Source organism: Hydra vulgaris, chromosome 09 (genome assembly GCF_038396675.1).
Source record: "Hydra vulgaris chromosome 09, alternate assembly HydraT2T_AEP".
NCBI classification, from domain to species: domain Eukaryota; kingdom Metazoa; phylum Cnidaria; class Hydrozoa; order Anthoathecata; family Hydridae; genus Hydra; species Hydra vulgaris.
The window spans coordinates 34,476,248-34,487,483 of NC_088928.1; the positions used below are offsets into that span (position 1 = coordinate 34,476,248).

General features: G+C 27.4%; 1 protein-coding gene across 1 annotated transcript in view; it reads left to right on the plus strand.

The window, feature by feature from the left end:
• LOC100199126 (meiosis-specific nuclear structural protein 1) overlaps positions 1 to 1,931 on the plus strand; it is a 39,391-nt gene extending 37,460 nt beyond the window's left edge. The window contains exon 14 of the mRNA XM_065805479.1: positions 1,727 to 1,931. Coding sequence (XP_065661551.1) covers positions 1,727 to 1,828 — 102 coding nt within the window. The 3' untranslated portion in view covers positions 1,829 to 1,931. The remainder of the gene's footprint in view (positions 1 to 1,726) is intronic.
• Positions 1,932 to 11,236: the final 9,305 nt, after the last annotated feature.

Sequence of the window (11,236 nt, forward strand, 5' to 3'; positions counted from 1 at the left end):
TCTATCATTTGGGCACTTCGAATTCCTTTAAGAGTTATGTGAAGCTTTTTGATACTTCAAGAATCATCGCAAATTACCAAAAATTAATTAGCAAATTAATCACCAATAAACAGTGCAAAATGAAACTCCAGAGTATCATGTTCTTATTGCCTATTTTTTTATACTAACATGAAGATTAACCTTTATTGCAAATCTGTGACAAAAATTATTATTCAGCAAGCTGTTATATGATTATAAATCACTATATGCTAGATGCATTGACTGAAGTGCAAAGTTGCTTTATGAAGCACTGGGGATTCAACATTCCAAGAACAAACATTGAACATGATGTTAATTGATCGAAGAACTTCTTCCAAATTAAAACTAGTAACTACTTATTTCAACAAGATAATGATCCTAAGCACACTGTGAAACCTAACAAAGCATATGTTTTAAAAAAAAACATTCTGACCTTGGACTGGTGGCCTAGAAATCAGCCGACCTAAATCCAATTGAAAACCTATGGATAATACTCAAAGATAAAATTAAAAAAAGAACCTGTAATGAAAAGCTTGTCTTTTCAATTGCCTTAAAGAGGTATGCAATAGCTTAGAGCCATTGTTATTAACAAGGCTTATTAAAAGTATGCCTCAAAGAATTAAAGCAGCTCTTGCTGTAAAAAGTGCTATGACCAAGTACTAATTTAGGAAATTTTGTTTTTGCCAAAAAGATTTGATAAGATAATAATGTTAGTTCTGTCAACAATTATTTTGAGTTGTATGCCTGGTAATACCTTTCTATTTGTTAAAGCAGCATTACACTATAAAAGTGTTTTTTTAATAGTGTGACATTCTTTTCATTCTTCAAAAAAACAATTTGGTGTTCTTTCTTTCCTTTTTAATATAAATATATTACACCGGGATATATATATATAGTAATCACCGGTGGGAAAGTTAAAAATTGAATTTATTTTTTCGAGCGATTTTTTTTTTTATCACAATGTTGTTTAGTCTTCTACGTCTTAAAAAATTTTGTTTTTAGTATTGGATGTAATATATTCATGATATTAATTAAACTTGTAATATTGCAATTTCATTGTCGCTATCTAGATATCGCAGCTTTGTAGCTATTGATATTACTACAATGTATCTTAATCTACGATATATCGTTAGCTACATATCGTAGCATTGTAGCTAGCTACAAAATAACGACAAATCAGTAGCTAGTAGATTGCTACACATCTCAGCTTTGTAGCTAGCGATTTTATTACAATATATGCAGATCGCAGGCATGCAGCATAATATAGCATAGCAACAAATCTAAAGATGCTAGCTAGCTAATCGTTATAAAAAATGATACAAGTTCGGGTGGTATAAATAGCTGACATCGTTATATAATAATGGTAGTTGTGTATAATTGGTTTACGAAATTATCTGCGACAATAGTAAGTATATAAGATAATAATATGTAATCATAATTATATAGCATTTGATATAAATATAGATATGAGTAAGTAATAGAATGCAAATTTTTGCTAGTTAATTACTAGCTTTTCTAATTAGCAATTAGCTAGCGATTCTCGTAGCCAAATCTTTGTCTTTTTTGTTACGACTATCGCTAGCTAGTCGCTAGCCGATTTCCCCCACTAGGATATATATATATCCCTAATATGAACACGCATTAGAGTTGTATTTTTCAATTTAATAAAATAGTTCTGAAAAAAGCTAATATTTTTTACTTTATTAAGGGCGTTCTTCGTGATGCTAATGATCTTCAATTGTTTGACGAACGATTTCAACAAATGTATTCAAAAAGAAAATCAGATAGTTTTGATGAAACACTATCTTGATATTATATACTTGTGTGTATATATTATATACTTATGTCTTGATATACATACTTTTGTGTATGTATTATATACTTGTGTGTCTTGATATACATACTTGTGTGTATATATTATATACTTGTGTGTCTTGATATATAGATACTTGTGTGTATTGGTCTGTTAAGTATTTGTGTGTTAAAAAGAGTATTTTGTTGTATATTAAAAATAAGTGAGTACACTATTTTATTATATTATCTAGAAAAGGTTTTATTGTATTAAATAAAATAGCCTATATATATATATATATATATATATATATATATATATATATATATATATATATATATATATATATATATATATATATATATATATATATATATAGATGATTTTCAGAAGTTTTTAGCTTGTCGTAGTTATACGTAGAAAATAAATGATTAATTAATAAAATATATATTCGACTTATTGAATATTATTGCGATGTGGTGATTAATCTTTTTAAGTAAATTTGTGTAAATGAGTTTATTTATTAAATTTTACTTAAGTTTATTTTAAATTGTAATTTAGTATTTCAGTTTATAATAATTATATATCTTCATCGCTCTTTTAAATTTTTTTTATTTTAATTATTCATTTAAAAACGTTTTAAAATATAGTAATATGATTTTGAAACCACAAACGTTTGTTTTTTCCCCTGGTTTCTTTTTTATAAAAATATACGTTTATTTTGCCCCCTGGTTTCTTTTTTATAAAGTTTTGATTAATTTTGATAAACTTTATTATAGTAAAACTTTTGTTCTAAATTTCCCTAATTAATGTTTGACTAGAAATTTTTGTGCGTTATTTCGCCCTGGTTTTGCTTTGAATCTTTATTTTGAAGCTATTACAATTTATTAATTTGTCTTAACAAATTACGTTATTGTCTGATTTAATTTAACTATCTGATACAGATTTATAAAATTTAAATAACTTAATATAGAATTTTTTTTTTTTAATTAATACTAAATAAGCCAGTAAACGTCAAGAGGTTATTCAAGAGGTTTGTTTATCGCAAACCTAAAAATCATAAGTGGTGAAAACGCTTTTTCGGTTAAGAAGACATAAAGATAAACCCATATATTAGGAACAGCTCTTTCTACTTCTTATTTTTTGATTATCTTGGATATAATCCAAGGACTTTCAGGTTATTAGCGGGTAAATTTGGAAGATATTAATTAAAAGGTAAACTTCTAATTACAAAAGTGTCACCAACGCCTGTTGAATTAGAAATTAAGAAAATTATCAAATTAATTTAACACATAAATGCAATCATAATAAACAGATGTAAGTAAAATTACTGATCTCTACTTTATTAATAAAATTTTAATGAATTTTCTAGAAAAATACTGTTTTCAGGTAGTGAACCAACCACGGTAAAGTTTAAAAATTTTTGGACAAATAGCACTTAATGAATAACACTTAATAAGAACTATTATTATTTAATATATTAAATATTTAGTTTATATTAGTATACTAAATATTATTTAGTATATTAATATACTAAATAATAAGGCGAAATGAATTTTTGCTTGCTAATTGTTAGCTTTTCTAGCTATCCTCGTGACCAAATCGTTGTCTTTATCACTACGAGCTGTCCCTATCTAGTTGCTAGCTGATTTAGCTAGAAATCCTCGTGAATAAAATGCTGTTGCTTATTGTTTAGAATATCGCTAGCTATTCGCCGTTAATCGCTATTCGCCAGGCGATTTTCCACTGCGATTTATAAAATGGGATTTCTCACTAGGATAATAAGATTAATATTGACAAGTTTCACAATTAAAGATAAGTAACGTAAACTAGTAATAAAACTATATATTAAAAAAAGTCATAGTATATAAGTTAATATGATAAAAGTTATCAATATTTAAATAATAAAAAAATTATAATAAACTACAATAATAATAAGAAAAAATCTTAAAATACTTTAGATAAATTAATTAGATTTTAACTAGTGATAAGTTACTAAGCAAAATAAATACGTTATAATTTAAAAAAATAAATAAATGAAAATCAATGCAGGTATGAATCTAAAAATTTTCAAACGCGTCATAATCGCATCTATTTAATAAACTGGTTTTTCAACATCAAAAGACGTCCGATAGTCACATCATAGAGACGTATTAAGACGCTGTTTTATTTAATAAATTTAAGGGTTAATCAGTTGCTGCAGATTAAACATAGTTTAGTTTTCATTCAATTTATGTCGTTTTATTTATATTTAACAATATTCAGCAAAATTTCTAGTGTTAAAACTGATTCAAAATTTGCCTTGGCTGTTCTGTTCATAAGTTTGACATTTTAATGTAAGAACTATGTGTAAGTTTTAATGTTTCTTAATGCTAAGCCAACATTATAATCCTGCTCTTTCTTGATAAGCATTGTAAAATAATATAATGAAAAAATAATGTAGTATGTAAGTCTTTGTAAATAATTGTAACCCCTTTGATATGGGGAGTTAAAAATTTTTTATGGTCATAATTTGGGGGCTTTTTTGTTCCCAGACTTCAATAATTGCATTTTTTTGCAAATCATTATTTGATATTAGTATAAACATATAAATGTCTGGAAACTCAAACACCAAAAAATGCTGGATTGCCCAAACCACAATCAGCAATTCTAAATAGATATTTCTGAAATAATTCTAAGTCTCTCTCTAGAAGATTAAAGTGTGTTACTAACCCTATCAATATCTGGAATAAACTTTGTAGGGTCAGGGTAACCACATCAGTTTATGCTATGTCTAAAAACATTTGTCCAACAACATCTGTAAATATAATGATGTATTACTACATCTGTCCAATAAAATCTGTAAATACACTGAGGTGTGATAATATATGCCCAACATTATGATTGATGTCTAATAACATCTAATAACATCAGTTACACCTTTTCATTTATCTAAGTACAACAACATCCGCGCAACTACATCTGGAAATTTTACAGATGTAGTTGCATCTTTTCAATTATGTTAAGAATAACTACATCTGTACAACTACATTTGTTATTTTTACAAATGTAGTTACATCTTGTCAATTATTTTACATATAACTACAGTATTTCATGAAACTATTAAATTATAATGCATTTTTTTAACCATATGTAGTTACATATAAGATTTTTTTCAGATGTAATTACATCTAGAGGAAATTCCTCCAGTTATTGAATGAATTTCCTCTAGATGTTATTGGACTTGAAGAAAAATTTCCAGATGTAGTTACATGTTCCTAAAGATGTTGTTAAGGGTCATTATACTTCCAGATGATATTGGACAGATGTTGTTTGAGTAAAAAAAAAATACAGGCTGTCTTGGACAAAAGTGTACAGATGATCTTGGACTACTCTACAGATGTTGTTGAACAGATGTAGTAATCTTTTACTATTTTTTATGAATTAATTTTAAGACCAAATTATTCATTTTTTAAACAACCTGCTATTTATGTATGTTTTTAATCACCTGATATGGACCCTTCACATTAAGATTTTGTTTAATATACCTAAAATAAAAAATACTTTAATGATTTTCAGAAAACCATTCATATTTCATTGTTTTTGATTTTAAAAATACTAGTTACCCGTCTTTCTTTTTTAGTTTTTTCAAAATGCAACTCATAAATATACTTTTTCATTAATAGAAGTTGGATGCACATATTATAGGCTTTAGTTACCACATGTTTTAGGCTTTACTTACTTTACATCTAGAGAAAAACCTTAAGAGCAATATTGTACCGTTAAACAGTGGGCCAAGATTGTACCGTTACACAGAGGGCCAAGATTGTACCGTTATATTGAAAATCAATCTTAAGCTTAACTGCAGCTTTTTTTTAATTCTATAACCCTTTGCTCATCTGGAGATCTAATTATTATCTCCAAAAAATAATCCATCGAGTTTTTATATAAAACTAAAGTAACAGTGAAAAAAAAATCATTAACCTTATATAAAGAATGCTTTTGAATAGTTTGTAATATTAATACTCATTTTCTCATCTGCAAGAAGAAACGGTAAAAAAACTTTATAATATATGTCCAGCACTTTCAGTTTCTTAACCATAAGGTGTACAATAAACAACAGGTAGCTATACTTAACCAACAAAAAGATAATATTTTAACATGCACTTCGTTTTGAAGGCAAATTTAAAAAGTAAGAAACGTCTTCAAATTTCAAAATAAACAAATATGGTCTTGCAGTTTTCTGAAACCTTGCTGTAACCACCTTAAATTATCCTGATAAAGCTGCAGCACCAACATTTCCTTTTAGATGTAAAGTTACTTTATCTAGTCCTCTTAGATGTAAAGACCAAGACTACTTAGCATAGAGAGTATAATCTCAATCATACACAATCAAATAATGCCAAGTTTACAATACCTAGGAAAATTATCACAAGTTATAGTTACTGCTAGCAAAACCGGCTCGTCATATGGGGCCATAAAGACGCGGCCTTACCTATATTTGTTTAAAACAAAGTATTTCTTTATGTAAATATGTGCTTATATGTGTGTAAAAATGTAATTATTAGTCTAAACAATTTGCACAGAGGTTTTATAAAACATTTAGTTTTAAGTTATTTAGATTTTACATTATTTTTGTTCATAAGTAATAATTTTAGTTACAATTTTCTTATAAGTATTGTAGTGTTATTTTATTTGATTCGTATTTGTTGTGTTATTATTTCAATTGATTATGGCTGGGCTGATTTTTACTGGCCCTATTTAATAACCACACAGTATAAAAACTTATGATGCGCGCAGTGAGCTTATTTTGCTTTCAAATTGAACGAAAATTGCACCGCCTGGGCCTTTTTGAACTGGGTTAAAATCTTGATAGGCATTTTATATTTTTAATGAATTTTAAAAGATTGCTTGTAGGCCGCTATCTATCAGAGAATTCAATGTATTTTTATATTCTTTGTTGTTTTATTGATTTTTAATTTAAGTTATTTGCAATCCGTGTCCTGAGGGAATTATCAGTGGCTTTGTTTAGGAAACTTAATGCCCTGAGCCCATCTCGATTAAACTACTGTTAAAAAAAAACTACTGTTAAAAATCGTTTTAACTCATACTAAAGTCATACTCTAGTTAGAATATAGTTTAAAGCTATTTTGTTATATTGTTTTAGGAAAATTGTTAAAAGAAGTTAACATAAACAAAACTGACAATTTATTGGAAAAAAAATTTTCGTACTTAGGTTTTCAAGAAAAACTAGAAATCAATAAGCTTGAGGCATAGCAACCAAAAGATGTTAAATGAAGTTCATATTACTCAACATGATGGTAAAAAAACACGAAGCGTTTTAAAAAAAATAAATGGTTTAGTGTAAGTGTTGAAAAAAATTCGTTGTTTGTATTGTGTTTTGTTTGGTGGCGAGAACTTGTGGACAGAATATGGCTGTAAAGATATGAAACATCTTTCTGAGCAAAACAAAAACACAAATCAAGTAAAACACATAAGTGATTCGTTGCAGTTTCGAATGTTTGGTGAAACTAAGATTTTATCTACAATTAATGCTGGATACAGTCATTAGTTAAATAATAAATTGCAACTGATGTTAATCGATTGAAAGAAACGGGTTTACTTTTAAGTGCAAAAAAGTTCAAGAAAAAACTTTTGCGCTTTTAATATGACTTCGAAATGTCACAATGTTGGCTGTGCTGAATGTCAATTGTAAAATTTTGTTTCACTTTTTCAAGACAATATATCGACTTTAAAATTCAGGAAATAAGGACGACACCTTTCATTTGGTATTAGGGATTCCCTTTCAGTTTTAAAGTTAAATTTATCTTTTTATTGTAAATTTTTATAATACTGAAATTGTAATAAATAATAATAATAAAAAATTAAATATAGTTTTGTTTTACATGAGTTGCCCATGAGTTATAGAGTTGATTACATGAGAAAGCATAACCAACCTATTGACTTATGCGCAGCTACCTTAATAATAAATACTGCGTGTAGCAATCATCTAAAAATTAAAAAAAAACAAAAAATGCTTTAAAAACTAAAATGACTGTATGTATAAAGTATACATACGAGAAATTAAACGTGAGATTGATTCCCTCGCAAAAGGAGCGCTATGAGCGAGGCTTGGGAGAAAGTTTGTTAAAAGTAGCTTAATATTCTTAACTAAAGTGTATGTAAAGGCTTAACTCTCTTAACTAATTAAAAAACACGCTGGCGACTAAAAACTTCCTAACGAAGCCAAAATTTACAAATACGCAGACAACGAGTCGTTGCATACATTTTCGGTTGATTTTTTCTGGCCCCACCAAAAGTTATTGTCACTGGTCACTACTAATGATAGATATATTACTGGCCGCTACTAATGAGTGTTATATTGCTCAAATATTTCGTTGATAATTTTAAGTGTAGCCGTAGCTACAACGGTTGTACCCTAGTTCTGCGCCTACAATGAATGCATGAAAATAAATATTATTTAAATTAAAGAAAAGAAAAAAAAAATTAAGTAAGTAGTAGCGATATAAAACAAGCAAACAAATAAAACTCTTCTATCTTCAAATATTAAAATTTTCCAATTCTTGTTTTCCTTTCAATAAACTTTCTACTATTTTAAAAGCTTTATATGTATATATATATATATATATATATATATATATATATATATATATATATATATATATATATATATATATATATATATATATATATATATATATATATATATATATATATATATATATATATATATATATATATTATGGCCATTCTCTTTCTTCCATTTCAATTAAACAGGTTAACCCATTGTTAGACATTCTGTCGCTCTAGCTTCCGTTGCTAAAGTCATATTTCAATTAAACTCTTCTACGGCTTGTGGTCCAGACAACATTCCTGTCATTATTTTACAAAACTAAATTTTTCTCTCTTTAATTCTCTCTAAACTATTTGATAAACGCTTGACTTAGTCTTGCTTTCCTGCCTGCTGAAAAATGCTATCTGTTGTTCTAATTTTCAAAAACTCAGGTGAACATTCTGATTCCTCCAATTATTGTCCAATCAGTCTTCTTTCTGTTATTAGCAAGGTCTTTGAATCTTTGATCAACAAATTTTTTACATCCCATCTTGAGTCAAATAACTTACTGTCTGACAATCGATACGGTTTTCGATCCTCTCGCTCTACGGCTGACTTGCTAACTGCTGTGACTGAAAGAATTTATTGTGCATTAGATGGAGGCGGAGAGGCTAGAGCTATTGCTCTTGAAAGATCTAAAACTTTCGACAAAGTTTGACATGCTGGTCTTCTTCATTAGATTGTTTCATATGATGTATCTGGGAAAGTTTTGAGATCATCAAATTGTTTCTTTCTAACCGCTTTATCAAAGTCATCCTTGAAGGCCAACACATTTCCTCATTTCTAGAAATCTCTGGGGTACCTCAAGGATCTATCTTTGGTCCTGTTTTGTTTCCTATTTACATTAATGATCTTCCTGACAACCTTATATCTAAAGTAGCTCTTTTTGCTGATGACTCAAATTTATATTCTTGTCTTGACAAAAAGTCTTCTCTTCTCGATCGCTCAGAACAGGCAGCCAATCTTGAATCTGATCCCATTTCTGTAACAGATTGGGGCTTGCAGTGGCTTGTTAATTTTAACTCCAATAAAACTAAATTATTTACTGCAAACAACTATCGCAATACTGCCGACATTCCCATATTAATGAACGGCAACCCTCTCACTAAATCTCTTTATGTCTTCTTGAATTATCGCTTACTACTGACCTTTCATGGAAACCATATACAATTGCTAAATTGGCATTCGCTAAGGTTGCTTCTCGTTATTGTGCTCGCCATTTCCTCTTTTCTGATTCTATTCTCTACTTCTACAAATCTCTGATTTGTCCTTGTATGGAATACTGTTGTCATATTTATGCTGGTTCTTCTAATGATGTTCTTCCTCTTCTAGACAAGGTTCAAAAACGAATTGTAAAAATAGTTGGACCAGCTCTATCAGCGAAGCTTGAGTCTCTTTCTCATTCTCGTAAAGTTGCATCTTTTTCTCTTTTTTACAAATACTATCATGGACGCTGCTCAAAGAGCTATGATCTCTAGTTCCATCAACTAAAACTCTCGTTTGACTCGTCGTTCAGCAAAGTCTCATTCGTTTTTGTCATTCGTCTCGTCGTTCAGCAAAGTCTCATTTGTCTAGCTTTTTTCCCCGCACTTCAACCCTTTGGAACTTTCTCCCATCTTCATGTTTTCCTGACTTATATAACCTTTAACTTTTTAAGTCTTTTATCAACCGTTTTCTTGCTCTATAATTCTAGTCTTTTTTTCTTGTTACTCCCAAGTTAATAGTGGTTGCTTGCAGCCTTGTTGGGAGTGAATCAGAATAAAATAATAATAATATATATATATATATATATATATATATATATATATATATATATATATATATATATATATATATATATATATATATATATATATATATATATATATATATTATAATTCGAAACTCTATGTTTGTTTGTTTTAATTTTCTCCTTTTCTTTATCACTTTTTTTTTACTTTTTATCGTTTTGTCAGTTAAATTTTATTTATTTTTTTTCTTTTATTATTTCTTTTATTATGATTAATTTTATTTGTTATCATTAGTTTAATATAGTGTAGTAACATTAATTATCAGGTATTTAATATATTAATATTTGATATATTTTTTATTATTTTTTATTTAGTATATTTTAATTATTTTATTATTTAGTATATTTTAATTTTTAATATATTTTAATAATCTATTTAATTAAATAGATAGTAAATTAGTTATTAAATATATTAATATATTTAATAACTAATTTACTAAAACAAAAGTAAATGTAACAATTTAGTAAATATTTAGTACATATATACTTATAATCTCTCTCCCTTTTTTTTTTTTTTATAAAAAAAACGTGCCATTTTTAAGCTTATTTTGGTTTTAAAATTTCTTAAAATCAGCCTAATTTGGTTTTAAAATTTCTTAAAAACAGCCTAATTTGGTTTTAAAATTTCTTAAAATCAGCCTAATTTGGTTTTAAAATTTCTTAAAATCAGCCTAATTTGGTTTTAAAATTTCTTAAAAACAGCCTAATTTGGTTTTAAAATTTCTTAAAATCAGCCTAATTTGGTTTTAAAATTTCTTAAAAACAGCCTAATTTGGTTTTAAAATTTCTTAAAAACAGCCTAATTTGGTTTTAAAATTTCTTAAAAACAGCCTAATTTGGTTTTAAAATTTCTTAAAAACAGCCTAATTTGGTTTTAAAATTTCTTAAAATCAGCCTAATTTGGTTTTAAAATTTCTTAAAAACAGCCTAATTTGGTTTTAAAATTTCTTAAAAACAGCCTAATTTGGTTTTAAAATTTCTTAAAAACAGCCTAATTTGGTTTTAAAATTTCTTAAAAACAGCC